The sequence below is a fragment of the Mangifera indica genome, chromosome 5 (genome assembly GCF_011075055.1).
Source record: "Mangifera indica cultivar Alphonso chromosome 5, CATAS_Mindica_2.1, whole genome shotgun sequence".
Lineage (NCBI taxonomy): Eukaryota > Viridiplantae > Streptophyta > Magnoliopsida > Sapindales > Anacardiaceae > Mangifera > Mangifera indica.
In genome coordinates, this window is record NC_058141.1 from 16,643,540 (window position 1) to 16,663,337 (window position 19,798).

Here is a 19,798-nt window from a genome sequence, read left to right on the forward strand (position 1 = left end):
TCCTCAATTCTAAATTCTTTGTCCATGATCAGATACTCTTATTCCATAGATTATTTAAATCAAGATGAATGAATAAAGTGTGTTTCTACGCATGACGTGCACTGAATTAACTGCTTTGTAGATGACGAAATAAAATTTAAAACAAAAAGACCTTGCCCACCAAGATGGGGAGGGTCCGGGGGTAATATTGTTATAACATATTATTTTAATTGGTCAAGATGTTCAAAAGAAAGAGAGCTCCTGCTTCCCTTTACCAAACGCAGAATTCTTTTATAATTATCCATTTCTATTTTTAGTCAAAATATTTCATCTCATGTCGGCTAGGCAAGCTTCTCCATTTCACGCGCTTTTTGAATTTAATTATTCAATAAAACTATGTGTACCTATTTTAAATATACAAATATATACACATTTATATATATCATCATATGATTAGATAATTTTGAATTAAAAATAAAACAATAACTAATCATATGATAATACATATAAATATGTATATATTTGTATATCTAAAATAGATACACATAATATTACTCTTAATTATTATATAAAAATACAATTACCTTGCAGTGTGATTTACACGCCCTGAGAGTGCGTCTGATACGGAAAGCAACTAACTTACCTTTCAGACAAGTAAAACTAAAAACGCTGGGGGCCAAAATGTAAAGCTAAAATATAATTCTAAACTCATATCAAGTGAATAGGTGTCTTTTTCATTTATAAAAATAAAGAAAATTTTGGTATGGTTTTCATCAGTCAGTTTCATTTTGTAACTTAAAAAGCAAAAGAAAAATTAACTAAATACACAAATAGATAACAAAAAAATAAAAATAAAAATAAAAACGTGGCTGCTGTAGACGCCAAGGCCAGGGAAGAGTCTCTCTTTCTTTCTCTATGTGCTAATTGATCTCAGCTAAATAGATCGCACCAAAACAATTCTAAAAAGCTCAAATCCTAAATTATCAATAAATTTTACCGAAGATCCTGGTAAAGAAACCTTGATTTTGGAAAATAACTTTAAAAAAAAATTTTTAGTTTTGGAATTTCTGTTAATTTTCTTTAGATTCGTGATCGGGTTATATTTTTTTATCCAATTAGGGTAAATCCTAAGTGGGTTTTGGGAGCTCAGGAATGAGTTAGAGAGAGTTTGCTGTGGGTGGAGATGTAGAGGTGGGTTTTTTGGTTTGATTTGGTGGGGTATTTGTAGATGATTGGTGTAGGTAATAGGGATGCTAATAAGGAACTAGAGTTTGGTTTGGGGTTGGGTGGTGGCCGTGGTGGAGGAAGAGGAATGGAGGAGAACGAGCTTGAAGAAGGAGAAGCTTGCTCGTATCATAACAATAACGAGGATTATGATGCAAGCATCGACCCTGATACTGCTCTCTCTTATCTTGTAAGACTTCCTCCTTTTTATTTACGACATCTTTAATTTTGCTGCTAATTCTTGTTTCAAATTTCAATTTTTCGTAGTCTTAAATTGGTTTGGTTTTACTTGTTTTGGATGCTTTCGGATCCAGGATTCTTGGATTGTGAATTTATTTTAATTGCTAGCAATGTTAGCTGAAGTGAGTTGTAAACAATATGTTTTTTTTTTTTTTAATATGTTGAATATTTGAACTGATGGATTATGGAAGGCAACGGAAATATTAGGTTTTTTCTTTTGGTTAATGTCTATGTTTTGTTCGCTGTCTACTTATAAACAAGGTTGGTTTCTGATTTTAGCTAGGTAGAGAATTTGTGATGCAAAACTTATCCTTTAAGCTGATTAAGGAAGCTTGAAATATTTGTTCAGAGATGTGCTACATTAATGTAAGAAATGGATTTTCTACTATCATCTTATTAAAATCACGATAAGGTTTTGTGTTAGGATCCCAAGTGCAAGGTATGAGACTTGGATCCCATATTAGAAAGTATGGTGTATGGGCAACTAGTGTAGGGTTTATATGAGCTTGGACTCTCCCATCTCAATAGTTAGCTTTTGAGGTGTGGTTCTCCTAAGGTTCGTATCATTTGGTATGAGAGCCATCACCATGTCTTCCAGTTGCAATCGTGCGGCGTGGGTGGTGACATCGATATTGCAGTGTTCGCCCGGGGCTAGCAGGGAGCTAGCGCACAACCAGCCCGCGTGAGCGCCATGGCTGCGGAGTGTGGTGGTATGTTAGGATCTCAAGTGTAAGGTATGAGACTTGGATCCCACATTGGAAAGTATGGTGTATGGGCAACTAGTGTGAGGTTTATATGAGCTTGGGCTCTCCTATCTCAATAGCTAGCTTTTGAGGTATGGTTCTCCTAAGGTTCGTATCATTTGACCTATCAATTTTTAATTATAATTCTATGATGAAATTCCTGTGGGGTGTGTCTAGATGACTTCATTGTAAAAACCATGCGTATAATTTGAGCTGTATGAAGTTTGCTTGCAAATTTTGATTGATTTATTGCGACTTATTAAATTCTAAATCTGGAAATGAGGAGTCAACAGTACCAGTTCTCTCACAGGGGTGGTGGAGCTGAATTTCTCATTGAAACAACAGTAGCTATTAGAATGCGTAGCAACATAATGCATCTGAGACTCTTCTAATGTCTTGTTCGCTGGCTTATTGTACTCCATCTGTAAAATAATCTATATTTTTATCATTTATAATATTTAATGTTCTTGAAGGATGAGAAACTTCAACATGTCTTGGGCCACTTCCAGAAAGATTTCGAAGGTGTTGTTTCTGCAGAGAATTTGGGTAAGTCTAGAAATTATGGAGTTATGGTTTCTTGGAAACTCATAAAGAGCCTCACTAAAATTTATCTTTCTCATATTGATGAGTTGATTTTGGTGATTTTTCAAATATCTGCAGGAGCAAAATTTGGTGTGTATGGTTCATTTTTACCAACCTATCCGCGGTCTCCTGTTTGTTCACATTCTAGGACTCCACCAAAAGTTCATTATGGCAATGCTTCTAAATCTCCAAATAATATGCAATTAGAGGTAGCTTTCTTCTATGGTTTGAGACATTTTTTTATTATATCATCTTCAACTGGTTCTTTGCTGATACAAGAACTTCTTGTATACTTGTGCTCACAAATTTTGTTGTTATGCAGAATGGTTGCCATAGCTCTGCAGTTTCTTTGTCTTTCCCTCAGTCATTGAGACCTGGGCCTGCATCTAGTTCGACTTCACTACCTGCATTGAAGGCACCGTCTATCAATGATTCAGTCAAAGAAGTGTCTATGGCATCTAGTTGTGCTGAGGAATATTCTGGTAGGCATAATGTTGTTAACAAGAAACATTTACCAGACCAGAAAACTCTGAAGGTCCGAATCAAAGTTGGTTCTGACAACTTGTTGACACAAAAAAATGCGGCAATCTACAGTGGTCTTGGCCTTGATGTCTCACCATCCTCGTCATTGGATGATAGCCCTTCAGAAAGTGAAGGGAATGATCATGAACCTCAAGAAGTGCTTTTTGAATCTCCCACCCATATTCTTATGGTGAAATGTTTTCCATAATTTTCTCAGTGCTTTATTGTTTACCCCTACTGTCTCTGAAGTGGTCTAATGTGTTTGTTTAATTGTTTTGTCGGCGCAGGTCATGACTTCCTTTCCTGTGCCTGGGGGTCTACTGTTATCACCTCTTCCTGAATATCTAGTTCATTTAACTGAAAAGGAGAAACTTCTAAAAGATGGTAGATCTGCACCATTCCCCAGGGGTGACTTAGAAAGTGCTCACAGTTCACTGAATGGATCTGATTTTAGAAAGAATGATGGGAAAGTAATAGTAGAAAAGAAATCTAAGTCAGTGGAAAAAAATGATTTTTTCGCAGAAACTAAGAGTGCAAGTAACAGGGATGCTCGCAATGGTTTTAATGTTGTGCCCAAGGAGGTGGACATCGACACATTGGCATGTGAGAAGCTTGTTACAGAAACCTTAAAGCTTCCACTTTTATCCAATTATTTTGCTACTGTTATTGACACTACAAAAGGTGCAGGTAGGGCATCAGATGTGTCCAGTGAACTGTCTAAGAGGGATCCTCTTATCTCTGTAACAAAAAAGGAAGCTTTGGAGCCAATGTATACTGAAGACACTGGATGGGATAGTAATCCAAAAGGTGGTTTGACTGGAAAGCCCTTGGATGATAAAAAGGCTAGTTCTGTGGATGATGTTTCAGCACATGCAAAGATAGATAGTTGTTCCTACAGAGAGAGAATTTTTGACTTCGTCAAAGCTGATTCAAATGTTTTGACAGTGCAGAAAGGTCCAAATAATGAACTTGTAGATCCTCCCAAGCTGAAGATCAATCAGAGAGCAGCATCCCATGAACTAGATGGTGTTAAGTTGCCTCCTGGGAAGGAGCATCAATCTTTTGGAGGAAAAAAGAAATCAAAGGGAAGCCAAAGTCATGGAAGTCTGGCTGCAGAGGTCCCAAAACAGAGCTCAAAGGTTAGTTCTTCTTCAGTGTCTAAAAGTAAAAAGGGCAATCATGCAGACCATTACATTAAAAGGGACACTGAAAACAAATTACACAAGGACATTGTTAAGGCTGAAGACAGGTATAGAGAATTTTTTGGGGACATAACAGAATCTGAACAAGAAGAGAAAAAGAAGAGTTTATTGGTAACACCTGAAGATAAGCAGAAGGATTTTGACATGGCTGATAAAAGCACATTTACCATGAACAATGCTCAGAAGGAGAGATCAAGTGGTAGAAAAATTGACAAGGTTTCAACACAAGAACCATATACTAAATCAACTCCAAATGATGCCCCTCTCTCTGGACTTGGCACTGTTTCTGATTTGGCTCAGGCGACCCCTCCTGTGCTGATAGAAGAACATTGGGTAATGTGTGACAAGTGTCAGACATGGCGACTCCTTCCTATTGGTGCAAATCCTGATGATCTACCTGAGAAGTGGTTGTGCAGCATGCTTGACTGGCTGTAAGTCCTGTTCTAGTTGGCATTATAAATTTTTGACATTCATGAAATGATGGAATCCAGATAAATGATTAGTTAACATAGTTAGGATCATGAGTGAGTGACTTACAGGTTTCTGAAAATCAGAATTTATTTCTAATGTTGCGGCTAATGGTTTCTGAAAAACTGCCACAATAGCATACTTCTGCTTGAACTCCCCACCAAAAGCATTTGTTTAACTCCAGGAATGTAGCTGTTGGAGGTAGGAAAAACCCACAATTTCTTTGCTGCCTGCATTAATTTTTTTATCAGAAACAGATTGCAATGGTACAATGGAGGATAAGTGATCAATATTTTTCATCACTTTTGTGTCACAAAATACACCAATAAGTAAACAAAGGCATATTAGTTATCCTCTCTCTAATAACCTCACCTGTTTTTTATCTTGCTGAAGTTTTATTTTTCTATCTTCATATTTTTCTAGGCCTGGAATGAACCGATGTAGTTTTACTGAAGAGGAGACAACAAAAGCTCTTTTTGCACAGTACCAAGTTCCTGCTCCAGAGAGTCATAATAATCTGCACATCAACTTTGCTGATGTCCGGCACCCTGATCCAAATTACCAAAATTTTGGTTCCCATACCTCTCCTCATGGTGGCAAGAAGAAACATGGTTTAAAGGAAATAGCTGGTATAACCATCAAAGATTGTCACAACCAGTCATCGAACTCTATGAAGAAGAACATCAGGGCATCTGTGAGAAGTGGAATCTTAAATGATATGGGACAGCCCTCAGCGGTGGGTGAACCAGATGGTCAACAAGTAAGCAAGTCAAGTGACTTGCCAAGGGAGAAGCATAAACATAAGCAGAAAGAGAAGCATAAAGTATTGGATCCAAGCTCTGATGGAGGTACTGCTTTTCAACATTTATAGAGAAATTTATTATTTTTGTGTAATTGCATGTATCTATTGTCATTTAATGTGTAATATTATTCTTTTATGAGACATGTTGATAGGTTATACCAAGAGTTTAAAGATGAAAAGCAATAGGGATCCTGATCAAGAAAGTTCTAGAGCCTTCAAGAAAATCAAGACTGAAGGTTTGAAAACTGATGAAGATTGGATGTCTGACCAAGGAGGGGCCCCAGGGAAGGGTGGCCGTAGCTCAAGTAATGGTTTTCCAACTACATCAGCCCGAAAGGACCGGCCTAGGCATAATGATCATTCTTCGAAGGACTCAAAATCACATACAAAGGACACAAAATCAGATACAAAGGACAGGCTACAAGTTTCTGCTAAGAAAGTTAAAGATAAGGTTTCATTGGATGATGCTGCTATTAAAAAAAGGAAAATGATGGATTCTCATGATAATCAAATATATTCAGGGTCCCTCCCAAATACAGGCAATCATCTCCAGGATGGGAAGAATTTTGTGGAGGAGTTCAGTGATAATGACTACCGGAAGGAAAAGAAGGCTAGGGTATCCAAATCTGAGAGGAATGAGTCCAGTGTAAGTAAAGGCAGTGGTAAAACTGGCAAAAAAGGTGGTCATACAAAGAACCAGCAACGAGGGCAAGATCATGGGAGCTCTCCTTCTCAACGAAGCCTGGATGGCATGGATAATAAAAGGGATTCTGGACATGTACAGCCTTCAGTAGCAGCCACTTCAAGCTCATCTAAGGTTTCTGGTTCTCACAAAAATAAGGCTAGCTTCCATGAACCAAAAGGTTCACCAGTGGAGTCAGTTTCTTCATCTCCTATGAGAATTTCTAATCCAGATAAGAGTACATCTGCTAGAAGGAATCTCAATGGAAAAAATGAGTCTCATGATGCTGATTTGCTAGCTATAGGTAGTCCAAGAAGATGCTCTTATGATGAAGATGAGCATGGGAGTGATAGATCTGGGGCAGCAAGGAAGGACAAATTTACTGTGGCTCAGCATGGATCTCTTGAGTCTGTGCTAGATATTCAGGATAAAGATTTCAGTCACTTGTCAGGTGGAAAAGCTAAAGCGATCGTGCCTTCTCCTGATATAACAGCTCATCATTTTACAAATGGTAGTGCAGATTATACATGCCAAGACACTCAACATTCTAGGAAACCACCAATTGCAGATGATTTTCATGACGAGGAAAGACAGAATAATAACCATTATCATGCTAATGGTTTTCGTTCAAGAAAGTCTGGAAAGGGGTCATCTTCCCGGTCCAAGGAAAAAGGTTGGAGTTCTAAATCTGATTCTGTCAATGAATTTCATGACCATGCTCCGTCTTATGAAGCTAGACCCAGAGATGCTAGAAACAAGTTGCAGGAGAAGTTTGTCGTCAAGTCTGCTGAAAATGAGAAGAGATATATTGATAAGAAAGACACTGGAAAATTGTTCAGTGAGAGTTTTAAAAGGGAGAATCAGTCAGATTTAGGGGGCCATGATTGTCCAGATGGTAAAGTAGATGCTCCTTGTAGTCAGCATGCAACATCCACTCCAAAACGGAGTCTCATGCAAGATTGCAATGATGGAAGATCTTCAAAGACATTTGTCTCAGACAAAATTGAACTTGTCCCTGGAAGAGGGAAATCACTGTCTTTCCCACCTGCAGGAGGATCTCAAAGTGAGACACCAGCTCGTTGCCCTCGACCAGCTCCTGGGTCCCACAAAGGAAATGGATTCGACATTTTGACAGCCAATGCTTCCCAAGTTGATGATACGTCAAAGGTGCCAAAACATATGAGGAAGGCTGATCATCAGAATGGCCAGCATAATAGTTCAAGACATGCCACACAGAATGGGCACAGGGTTAGGGATCTAGATGCCCCAAGTCCAGCGAGAAAGGATTCTTCAAGTCAGTCTGCTACAAATGCTGTGAAAGAAGCTAAAGATTTGAAGCACCTGGCTGATCGTATGAAGGTTTGTACTTATTTTCTTTCTTTCTTTTCTGGTAATTCTCACTGTTGTTTCTGCCTAACTCTTAGCAAGATGAGGTTATCTTCTGCAGAACTCTGGGTCAAATGAGAGTACAGGGCTTTATTTCCAGGCAGCCCTGAAGTTTCTTCATGGGGCTTCTCTATTAGAATCTAGCAGCAGTGATAGTGCCAAGCATGGGGAGATGATACAGTCAATGCAAATGTATAGCAGCACTGCAAAGCTCTGCGAGTAAGTCAATAATGTAGCTCAATGACTGAATTAAAGACCTTTCTAATTTCTGGCATAATTGTTCCTTTTTTGAGGTAATTTTGAGCAATGGGCGTTTATTTGCAATTTACCCTGATGGGATTATCTTTCAGCCCTTTTCTCATTGTGCCTTCTGTTGCAATACAACAATAGTGAGCTCCTTATAGTTTCTAAAATTATACAACACTTACAAAACGTGTGCTTGCAAGAATCTAGATGATAGTGCTTTTCTGCTACCTTGGGCAAGGGCCTCAATGTGAGATTGGTAGAAAGCAACAATGAGGCTTTATTTCCTTATGTCTGACAGTGATCTTCACTCTTGTTATACTTTTTCCTTACACTATGTATTATTACTGTTAAGCTACTTCTACATATGCATATAGCATTCAGTCGGAACTTTTTATGGAAGATTGTGACTTGAATCCTTTTACATTAGACTTCACTATTCTGTTAGTGTACTATTTGTGGTTGATTGTAATTATATCAAATTCAATTTGAAATTTTGTTGATATTTTTAAGGTTCTGTGCCCATGAATACGAGAAATCTAAAGACATGGCTGCTGCTGCACTGGCTTACAAATTGATGGAGGTAGCGTATATGAGGGTTATTTATTCATCACATACAAGTGCAAGCAGAGATCGACATGAGTTGCAGACAGCTTTACAAATGGCCCCTCCTGGTAATTTAAACTAGCCCATGGTCTAATGTTGTTATTTATGTGCTTTATCAAATTATCTCGTTAATCATCTTTATGTTTGCTTAAGCATGAATGTGTAAATACTTGCTGTTTGCTTGTGATTCCTGTGGTTCTGTCAATCAGAATTAGTTGGCAGAGAACAGTTTAATCTTTGAATTTTCGCAAGTGCAAAGCCTACTCATGAAAACAGCTTGATAAATTCAGTACTTAGGGTTGCAAAGGTGTCTAGAGTGTTATAGTCTATTATTTCTCTTAAGAATAATATTGCTAAAGATTATATGTGATATATATCAATTAAAGGGGAACAAACCCTGTGCTAATCTAGTGGCGAATATTCTGGATACAAATTCTGTATGATTAAATTGAGTCCCTATTAGTCCCTGCACTTCTGAACTATGTAGTAGGATGAATGGTCCTAGATATGGTTATGTGAGAATAATCTGTTCTCATTTATATTCTTTTTGTTATGAACAATAAACATAGAAAAATCTTTTGTGGCTATGACAGTTCTGGGTTTTGTTCACCTTATTTTGAATATGCAAATTAATTGAAATGAACAACAGAAATGAGGTAAAGATGTGTAACATATGCACTTAAGAAGGTGGAAGAAAAGTAAACACAACTTTTGGAATAATATATTAATGATTACACTTGTCTTGTTACAGTTACTAGAATTAGTTTACTTCTTTGTTCGGTGAGTTGTGGATGTGGAAACCAAATCGACTTCTTGTCAGGACTTTTATTAGTTTACTTCCTCCTCTTAGAAATGCCTCTTTCTACTTGTTACTCTTAAAAGTCGAAAGTAGAAAGATTTTTGCTAGAAAAATGGAGAAAGGAACCTGGGTTGTGTTTGATTGATTCCTGTATAATTTTTTTCATCATAGCCCAGACATGACATACTCTCCGCCCTTGTCCCTCAAATTAGGGAAACGGGGATGCTTTCTGATGCCACAGGGAAATTTCCTGGCTTTTAATTGTTTACCTCAGAGAAAGAACCTGATATTTTCAAATCAGAAGAATCTTTGTCCTGAATTAATGTAACTTATTTATTTTTTCACCAATTTTGATTGGTGTGGTTGTATAAACATAGCTCATACATCATTATCTGTTATTTTGCAATGGCATGTAGCACCAATGTATATATATTTTTTGGTAAGTATGTAGCACCAATATTTGGTTATGATGTTAGTATTAAAATATATGAAGATGTAACAATACTTGGAAGAAATTGGCCAGGACATTTCTATTGAGCTAATTGATGTACTAACAGGAACTCCAAGTTAAGCTCTACTGATCCTGATACATCTTCGAACTGATGCTTATTGCATCCTTTTGATGCATTAAAGCCAAATCTTAACATTTTTTTTATGTTTTACTTTAACCTTTATTTTCCTTACCAGTAATTTGCTGTTCTGGTGCAGTGATGCTAAATGAGACTAAATGATTGCAGTAACCACCTTTTTTTATTTCTTGACATGATGGTTTTCTTACATTTCAGGTGAGTCTCCTTCTTCATCTGCCTCCGATGTTGATAATTTAAATCACCCAACAACAGTAGACAAGGTTGCATTACCAAAAGGTGTTAGCTCTCCACAAGTAGCTGGAAACCAAGTCATCTCTGCTCGGAAACGCCCCAATTTAGTCAGAGTGCTCAATTTTGTAAGTATAATTATCTGGGTAGAAATTTTGGTTTATACTTTTGCAGAAATTTTATCAAAGAGAATATGATTAGGAGCATAAGTATGCACAAACTTGGCCATATCATGATAATGGATGCTGTATTTCAATCAAAATTTTGTTAGGAAAAGCTTGGCCACATTGAGTGTCCTCGAAGTTATGCATTTTCTCCATTAATATATCTTGGAATCAAGCATCTGGAGGATTATTCATTTTCTTCTATGTGTATGTGATGGTGTCATGCATTGCCCGAATGTCTAAATGCCAAGAACACAAGTTTATCTATGAAGTGATGTTGGTTGACTTACTAGCATTGCTGCTCTAATTGACACTGTTCACAAATATATTTTGTTTATATGGGATTGTGCAAGTGTTAACACCTTCAAACTTGATGTGTTACAGGCACAGGATGTAAATTTTGCAATGGAAGCTTCAAGAAAATCCAGGAATGCTTTTGCAGCTGCTAATGGAAGTTTGGGGGAGTCCCAACACAGGGAGGGTATTTCTTCTATTAAAAAGGCTCTTGATTTTAACTTCCAAGACATAGAAGGATTACTTCATTTGGTACGGGTAGCAATGGAAGCTATTAGCCATTAAAAGGAGCCTAAAATGTTTGTGGGTATAATGTCGACCCTTTGAATTGAAAAATTGTTTGGTTAGTATATCCATGGGTATTGAGCCAAAAAGAGGAGAAGAGAGTCTGCCTGGGTTTCTTTGCTGCTGCCTGTGATGTTGTTGTCATTACCAATTCAATGACCAGGCATCTTGTAGATGTGTGCAACACCAAATTAATTTGGAATATGCATTAATTCTTCTTTGAGGCTTCAGCTGTTTTTGGACTCATACAAGGACCAACCTTGTTCGTTTCCGTAACAAGATTGGTATTCTGGTTGCAAGCCTGCGTACGTGATCATGATCTTGAGCATTAGGGTGGTTCATTGTTCGACAGGATTATGTTTGAAGAAATAATGTATGTTTGAGTATAGGATCAAGTTATAGATGGATGTGGGGCGGTAGGATTCTGATACCAGAGGTTGCCATATTATGGCATTTTCTCTACAAGGGTTTTTTGTTTTTCTGTCCCGTTAATTTGTTGTTTACTATTAACTTGAAGACATCTTGAGGATGGGAATTGCTTAACTGTGCATGAGCACCTTGATCGAAAATTTGCCAGCAGAAACTGTGTCAACTCTTTGATTGGATCATAATGTAAACAGCACAAGTGAGGTGGCAGACTCAGGTTTTGAATCATCCCTTCTTTTGTCAGACATACAAAACCAAGCTTTTGTTTCATTTATCTGAAGTGTTTAATATTCTTTTTCTCTGATTGTGCAGGTTCAGTTTTACAACCTCTGTAACGAATCTTAGCTTGCTGTGACAACTAGAAAGAATCAAAAACTATATGATGGAAATAAAATATGACATGTAGCTTCTAATGATAAGTTCATCTGTGTGTATCTTCATTGTAAGGTTTGTAAAGTAGTTATTATTGGAAACTTTTTGTTTGGACCATTCACCACATGGGTATCTAGTTGCCTCTAATTTTTCTGCTTTTTGTTCTTCTATGGGGCAGTGGCTATTCATGTACATAAACACATCATTCAATTACCTACATTCTGGGAACAGGGCAGTCATCATCAACATGCAGAAGCCTAACAGGTAAGCGTATAACTCAATATTTTCAGGAGATTGTAGTAGTTTCAATCTGTTTATTGTGTAAAATTGAACAATTTTTTTGTGGACGGTAGTTAAAGATGATGCCAATCAATTTGGCAATGACAATGTGATCATTTAAATGATTACTTTTTGTTTCAGTCTTCAAAGTATGATGAATGCAATCTGAACATTGTTGTTGGTTTCAGGTTAAGCATCTGACAACAAACAGTTGTGGCAGTCAGAGAGTTGGCTATAAATGAATAGAGCCAAAGGAGTATATGCTTCCTTCTTCAGTTTTATATTTATATGCATATAATTTCTTGATGGGAAATGGGTAGGTTAGATTTATAGAAGTTACTGAAATTTTGATATCTGATTGCTGCTTTCTTAGTTTGTTAAATGTACAGTAACAGCAAAATTTATTCAAGTCTCTCGTAATAAATTTTGTAACCCATTGGTTTATATATGGTTTGATTTCTCTGGTCAATGATCATGAGCTAGAGTATATGCTAGAGCTGTTATATTTGTGACCTAAAATGCCAATTTGAATCAAATGAATGGGCTAGGCAGAGATTTTTGTTGAGTTCAAATATGCATTTGGTTTGAAAAATCTATTATTATCAAAAAGATAAAGGATGATTATTAAGATATGTTATTTGGAATACTGTTAGTTATAAATTATTATTGTATTTCTGTCTTTGATTGAAATAAATAATATTTTCTACCAAGTTCAAATGTTAATAAAAAAATATTATTAGGTAGTAAAATTATTATTTTATTTTTTTAAATTATCATATAATTCTAAATTAATTAAAATAAAAAACTTTTTAAAAATTTAAATTTCGTTAAAATTCTTTTCACTCTCACCCCCTGTTCCGAAAGCATTAAGAGTGGATGATTTCATGATTGTTAAGTGATAGTTTATGTTGTTGACAATGTTTCATACTGCAATGACAACAAGAGTGGCAAGGACTAACAAACAAGTATATCAGGGAAAGGTTTCTAAGAAATTGTAGGAACTGATATATAAATCTTCAAATCTTTTAGATTTTATCTGAAAAAGAGTTTGGATCAGCCGGTCATCTTTAATATTTTTGAATCTATTGGTAAAATAGTTATTTTCCTTTTTTTTTTAAATTTATATTGTAAATTTACTATTTACCCTAGCACAGTTATTTTTGAGGACAAAATTTGATTTTAAGTGAGGTGAAAAAAGTTTTTAGGTCAAAGCTTAGATGGAAAAAATAAATTTACTCTTATTCAATCATATGGCAAGTTTTCTGCCGTAAAAGCGTTGAATACCTTTGATTTTTTACTTTACTTTAAACTGAAATTAAAAATAAGCCAAAAAAAGTGAAATATGAATAAGGACAAAAGGGTTAGAAAAATCAATGATGTTCGCATTACTCGGTTAGAAAAATCAATGATGACACCAACTTTGACTTAGGCCAAATACCTAAATATGTTTGGGTTTTCTTTGTCCCTCTCCAGATAATCTCTTGCGATCAAATCTTCCATCCGCTTCTTGATTGCTTTGATATCAGGCTGCACGTTTCAAGTCAATCATATCAAATTAAAAATCCCAAGTCAGCATCAATCCCATATGAAACAAAACACGGGTCCCTAATTGCTTCTGAATCAATAAATAAATTGGAGTATGCATACCTTGAACATGCGGCTCAACTGTTCTACACACTCTGAAACTAACTGCTGATGTCCCAAAACTTTCCGACTCTTCATTATGCGCACAATTGCAGCATCAATAGCATATCGTCTATCTTTGTCAACATCTTCCACAATTTTCCTCCTTTCATCAACTGGTGGCAGAGGAATCTACATAAAGTTGGACAATTCACATGTTCATGAGCTCTTAATTCAAGCTAATCTTTACATACACCCGAAACTTATAACCAAGTACAATAAGACTAAAAATTGAGCAAGAGATAAAGAAAAGACAAACATTCTCATACCTTTATCCTCCTCATTCTGTCTGTAAATTTGGAGTTGAACTCAAAGTAGTCATTTTGTGAGATGGTTTTTGTGTTTGGCTCCTTGGTAAGAATCTTATGCTTGGCACATGACAATGAATGGAGTAATCTAACCAAGTCTTCATGAGTCAAGTTCAGCTGAGTCATGATTTCTGAATAGCTCAATCTATCTGAAGCATTAAACAGCAGCAGAGTGGCAGCCTGTAAAATTCAGACAAGGAAAAATTTAGAAATCTTGCAATTCAACCATTCAAAAAATATCAATTTGTCAGAAAACATTACCTGATATGTTGACACAATCAGTTCAATGGTTTTTTGATCAAACTTGCCACTGATGTGGCTCTGGCCCAATGAGTATATCCATGTAAGTTTTCGATGCTTTGTTTTTGTCTCATAAAATCCTTTAAAAACTTCAACGCATTTGACCTGGAAACATAACATTGCAATATAAGTTAGTTAAATATATATCATTCCTGACAGCAACTTCACTGCAAAATTTAAATTGATAGAGGCTAATTTCGTTTCCCACAATTTAAGAAAGTAGAAGCAATTACCATTTCTGAAGGGAGGTTGAGATCAGAGGACTTATAACTGGGCCAAAATCCAGTGGTAAGAACAGTTACTGATAAATCAATCCCAGGGTGTGCAACCGGGTTATTACCAAGATATTCCTCAAAGTTTCCTTGATTTTCCCTAGCCAAAGTTAAATCCATAACCTGAAAGAAAGATGCTAAGTGAAATAAAAATATAATCATATGAAGAGATAAAAAAGAAAAACTTGGACAAAGAATGCATGCGACAAACCATTCCCTCCATCTTTGATGTAAACTGCCCACCACACTGTTGCTTTAGCTTTGTGAGAATACTCCTCTCATGATCATCATTAGCACTCCGATCAAAGAGTAGTCGTCGGGCAAGCTTTTTCCTGCATCAAGAAATAGGGAAAAAAAAAGCACTGAATTTTTCATAATAAATTAATTTATTGAACACATTATAGAAGCTTTGACCTTGTCATCCAATAAACCATGATGCAAAATGAACAACTATATAATAATAGATCTTACCTATAGAATTCAGCAAAAAGATCTTTATCACTTATATAGGCAAGTAACTTAACTACCTGCAGAAAAGGAACATGGTTTAAAATCAATCTCCATGATACTAAAATAAAAATTAACAGAGTTCCAACATATTGGAACTAGTCATAGGATTTACTCTTTATCCAAAAGATCTTCACCCTTATCTTAAGGTCCTTAATCATCTAATATTAACACATTCTAGCATGAACAGAAGATTTCCTTTGATAATATTTGCAATTAGAACTACCTTCTCAAGTGTTTCTTCAATAGCTTCATCACTCAATTTCTCACTTCCACCCTTCTTGAGAATATTATCACAGAATGTTGCCAGTAGCTCTGAACTTGAACAGCCACTAACAGTTTTATTGCAGAATATCTCAAAAGCTTCTTTCAGTGCCTATTGAACAACCAAAGGTTGGACAATTTTTAAACAAGGATAAATAATGAAGATCTAAACAACCATTACAATGTCATACAACACAAACCTTGTGAAACAATGTGTGGTTTTGGAAACAATTGGTTACATATTCCATATACTTGTCATGCAGCTCTATTATTTTTCTGATAAGGGCCTGAAAACCACACAACTAAGTCCATTTTTTGATATTCCAAAAAGATCTATAATTTAGTTGTTGAGATATTTACCTGTTCCGGTATGCCAACTGTATTTGCAGCCTGCGTAAGAATTCACATGTCAGCACTTTGCACCACAATTAAACATTGAAAATGTAAACATCTGTGACATACTGTTAAGCTGTACTAATACAACAACATAAAATGATGCATAAAAAATGTGTATAGATGTTCTATAGACTCTCTTCCTTTCTTATAGTACATTTTGTGGAAGATATAAGGTCATGAGAGAATTTATTCCCTTCCTTGGATATATGTATTCAGATATAAAGAGTTATATTAACTAGGAGATTTCCATAGCATCAGTCATTACCAGCAATAACTGCAAAATAGAACTCTCTAATAAAAATAGTACCACAAGAAAAGCAAACAAACACTATGACTATCAATCATGATTCTATATTACAACGATATTTTACAGCATGAAACTTTACCTGATTCGTTGCAGCATCTTCAGCCTGCTGTACCAAACCAGTACCTTCAGCAGTAATATGCTGCAGCATCAAAATATCAGAAGGTATCAGCAGTGTGAAATAAACTAAAATGTAGAAGAGGCATTGGTAGTAGAATAAAGTGTAAGCATAAACCAACCAGCCAACCTGTTTAAATACATTAGCCACAGGTTCCAAGCCTTTAGGTATTTTATGGTAAAGCCTGTACATCCTAGAAAGGTCGTCCAGCTATCACAATAGATGTTTCTTTTTAAATGGCCAGAGCACTCATATTATTAATATCATAAAAAAACAATACAAGACCAAAAACCACCTTATCTTCTTTAAGCAAGGCACGACATCCAGATTGCTCCTTTTCAAGCAACTGGGTACCAAAAACCACCAACAACTCATTTTGTACTTTCTACAAAGAGGTCAAAACAGCCAAGGTTAGAACAAAATATTGTTTGCAAAACTATTTTTTCAAAAGCTCAATAAAATAATAATTATTCTTCATAATAAACCATGAAAGTATACTAATACACATATGAAGATACACATCCGAATAAGGTGTCCACACAATATTAATTAAATCCAAAGGCTTCCAATGAAAAATTTTAACACCAATAGAGTCAAACTAGTGAAAAAGCAGTGCATACTAGTGATATATGGAACAAGCAAAACTACGGAAGTCAAACTTCAATATGTAAATCAAGAACTTCTTGAAAAATTTCAAAAAGTTTCTCTACACCAACCAACTTACTCTAGAAGAGAATAATAAAACATTTATCATGTATTCAAACTGACCTCCACTAATTTTGGTTCACTGCTAATATGAAGGTAATGCGACACTCTATCCCTTTCTTTCTTTAAGCATTCCTCAGCCTGCAATTTCATAAAAAAGTGTTAATATCAAGCAGAGTTTAACCAGAGTTATCTTTCAATCTACCAACAAATTACATATTCTGTTAACGACAGTCCTTCACGTAAATTGCTTAAATGGGTACATCAATCATTTGTCCTTGGGGATCAAACATTAATCCTCTCATACCTACTAATTGGTGTACTTGAGATACAAAAAGACTTGCCTTTAACATGTACTCTGGACATGAATCTTCTAGAATCCACTTTGCTGCCTTACGAGAATAGTAAGAACCAGAATCCTCAAGCATGTCTGCTTCAAAATCTTTTTCATACCTCTCCATTTGTCCCATTCCAATCTCAACATATATACCCAACACATTTTTCAAAAGCGATCGGTCAATCTGATCTCCTTCGCGTTCTTTATCAATCTGATTCAAAGCAAGGAAGAAGCTGAAATAACAAATTGGGTCTAGACAAAGGCAGTTTTGATGCAGATAACTTGGTAAAATGAGATCGAAACTAGGTTCTCATCAAAATGGTAGAGAAATAGTGCTCATACAGCCTTTCATCAAGTGAGAAAAAAGAGATTACTATCACATTAGGTTATGAGGTGATGAACTTACAAGAGCAATTACAGCATCTTTGGCTTTAACTTTTAATTCTCCATAAACCTGAAATATGAGAAAATATTGATGCTGGATTAATTCAAAAGCAAAGAGAAACAACAAGGAGGAGAATAACTCATAGAAATACTAATAATAGTATAAGTTATATTATCAAAAAGACTTATGACAAACCAGATCTCGGAAGCAAGACAGTCCAACTTCATTTAGCGCAGGAAGTGACCGACGAGCAATAAAATAACGATCAAGATAATGGAAGAAACGTGACAGCCACCTAACCATAACTTTATGATTGGCCCATCTTCTCACAAGCTCCCTCAGCATGAACTCATCATGCTTCTCTCTCAATGATGGCAATACCTAATAAAGAAAAGAGAATTTTCACTCCATTTTGAAAAATTAATATAAGATATTCAATAGATACACGCCATACTAGAATTCAGTGCAGAATACAGGGGCAATCTTTCTTACCGTTGAAGTAACATATTCGTCAAATGCTTCTCTGTACCTGTCATATAGCTGCTGAGAATAATCATGCGGAGGCTTTTGGGTACACATATTGTAGATGGTTCTATCATGGAAACAAAAAGAAAAAATCATTCCACTGAGATATTGGCATCTCCTTATGATAAGAAAACAGTAAAAACGAATAAAATGATTACGTGTAAAGCATCATATATTCCTCAGAGTTAAAGGGTGAGTCAGGTTCTCCTTCCAAAATTTTCTTCAGTTTTGTGATCCCCCCCTTCATATAGTCCCATCCTCGATCCAAGTCAATAGGCTTGCGCTCCATTGTTGCAATATCCCTGCAAATAGAAGTATACAATTCATAAATATATTGACGTGAAAACAACGACGCTGTGCTTTTTTTTCTTTATCAATCAGAAAAATATACAAATAAGCACAAAACCTCAAATAATTCATCTTCCAAGCGAAAATAAATTAATAAGCACTCGAAAAGCTAAATTTCACATTGAAACAAATATTTAAAACGGTAGCAAACAATAATCAAAACAATCCATTGAGCAGAAAATAGACGATAAACAGAAACAAGCCCTAAAAGAACAATTATTAATATCAACAATTCAACGACAACTAAACAAATTATACGCGAATAAATATAATAACAGTAATAAAACCCTATTCGTCAATTACTGAGATAATGATTCATAAAAGCCATAAAGACCAAATTAGCATAATGCAAAGCCCTAAAGAAACCAACCGTGGACGAGAGCGCGTCTGACGTGAATCGCGGAGGAACCCTAACGCAGATCGCTAAGTTATTCAGATGATTAACGTTACAGTGCTTTGGTGAGGGAGGGTTTTAAAGGATGAATAATGAGCTGAAAGGGTTGAATTGTTCATGGTCACCGAGACTCCTGGTTTATTTTTATTATTATAATTATTTTTGGTTTGACTAATTTTATTAAATTATTTTAAGGGAAATTATTAAGAGTAGGTAAAAGTAAGGGGGCTTACGAAAACTGTCCAAAAAATTCATATTTAAACAAAAATGCCCAATATTTGTGAAATGTCTAAACTACCCCTATATTAAACAAGCCAAAATTTCATAATTCCCACTGTAAAACGTCCATAATCACTGTGTAAATAAAAAAAAAAGACTTTTCTCCCACTGTGAACCGGCGTTCCACTGTGAAGCGATTTCCGATGATTTTCTTGCTCTCCGACGACCGAAAATGGTCAAGAAGGTTAGTGTATCCTCCGTGATCTTGTTTGAATCAAGTTATTGTTCATATTATTGAGATTTGAGTAAGAATTTGTGGTTTGAAATATTAGGATTTGCAGTTTGAACAATGCTTAATATGTTTTGATTTTTGGCTGTTTTTGTTAAATTGGTTGAGGGGTTTTGTGTTAAAGCATATCTAGATTCGATTTATGTTGAAATTGGAGGTCGAAATGAGCGATTTTTGGCCGAAAATTGTGTCAGAAGTCATCGGCAACGTGACAGTGGAACAGTGTTTTCCACTGTAAAGATGAACAGCCCACTGTGACAGTGGTTAGGGGGGTTAAGTGGCTTTTTAAAAATATTAGGGATACGGTTGTTATTCTCAGTCCACTATA

At 35.8% G+C, this 19,798-nt stretch overlaps 2 protein-coding genes across 5 annotated transcripts; one reads left to right on the forward strand and one right to left on the reverse strand.

Annotated features, from left to right (window-relative positions):
- The first annotated feature begins 791 nt into the window (after positions 1-791).
- LOC123215912 (cysteine-tryptophan domain-containing zinc finger protein 7-like) lies at positions 792-12,585 on the forward strand. 3 transcript variants are annotated; one of them, XM_044636210.1, is made up of 15 exons: positions 792-987; positions 1,099-1,393; positions 2,660-2,732; positions 2,847-2,977; positions 3,091-3,480; positions 3,578-4,923; positions 5,384-5,808; positions 5,915-7,803; positions 7,892-8,049; positions 8,587-8,747; positions 10,264-10,424; positions 10,845-11,682; positions 11,778-11,912; positions 12,016-12,101; positions 12,305-12,585. In XM_044636210.1, the coding sequence occupies exons 2-12, from the start codon at positions 1,208-1,210 to the stop codon at positions 11,037-11,039; spliced, it is 5,115 nt and encodes a 1,704-aa protein (XP_044492145.1). In that variant the 5' UTR covers positions 792-987; positions 1,099-1,207; the 3' UTR covers positions 11,040-11,682; positions 11,778-11,912; positions 12,016-12,101; positions 12,305-12,585. The 3 variants fall into 3 exon arrangements, with proteins under 3 accessions (XP_044492145.1, XP_044492146.1, XP_044492144.1); XM_044636211.1 differs by having other exon boundaries at positions 793-1,393; positions 3,578-3,893; positions 3,978-4,923; XM_044636209.1 differs by having other exon boundaries at positions 793-1,393.
- An 892-nt stretch (positions 12,586-13,477) lies between these two features.
- Positions 13,478-19,095, reverse strand: LOC123217286 (cullin-1). 2 transcript variants are annotated; one of them, XM_044638217.1, is made up of 20 exons: positions 18,939-19,095; positions 18,379-18,522; positions 18,188-18,287; positions 17,891-18,076; positions 17,717-17,764; positions 17,318-17,521; positions 17,037-17,114; positions 16,564-16,653; positions 16,398-16,478; positions 16,233-16,292; positions 15,811-15,840; positions 15,651-15,737; positions 15,413-15,562; positions 15,151-15,206; positions 14,891-15,011; positions 14,641-14,802; positions 14,369-14,512; positions 14,069-14,287; positions 13,764-13,931; positions 13,478-13,643 (listed from the first exon to the last, which is right to left on the reverse strand). In XM_044638217.1, the coding sequence occupies exons 2-20, from the start codon at positions 18,507-18,509 to the stop codon at positions 13,542-13,544; spliced, it is 2,217 nt and encodes a 738-aa protein (XP_044494152.1). In that variant the 5' UTR covers positions 18,510-18,522; positions 18,939-19,095; the 3' UTR covers positions 13,478-13,541. The 2 variants fall into 2 exon arrangements, with proteins under 2 accessions (XP_044494152.1, XP_044494153.1); XM_044638218.1 differs by lacking the exon at positions 16,398-16,478.
- Between the last annotated feature and the right edge of the window lie 703 nt (positions 19,096-19,798).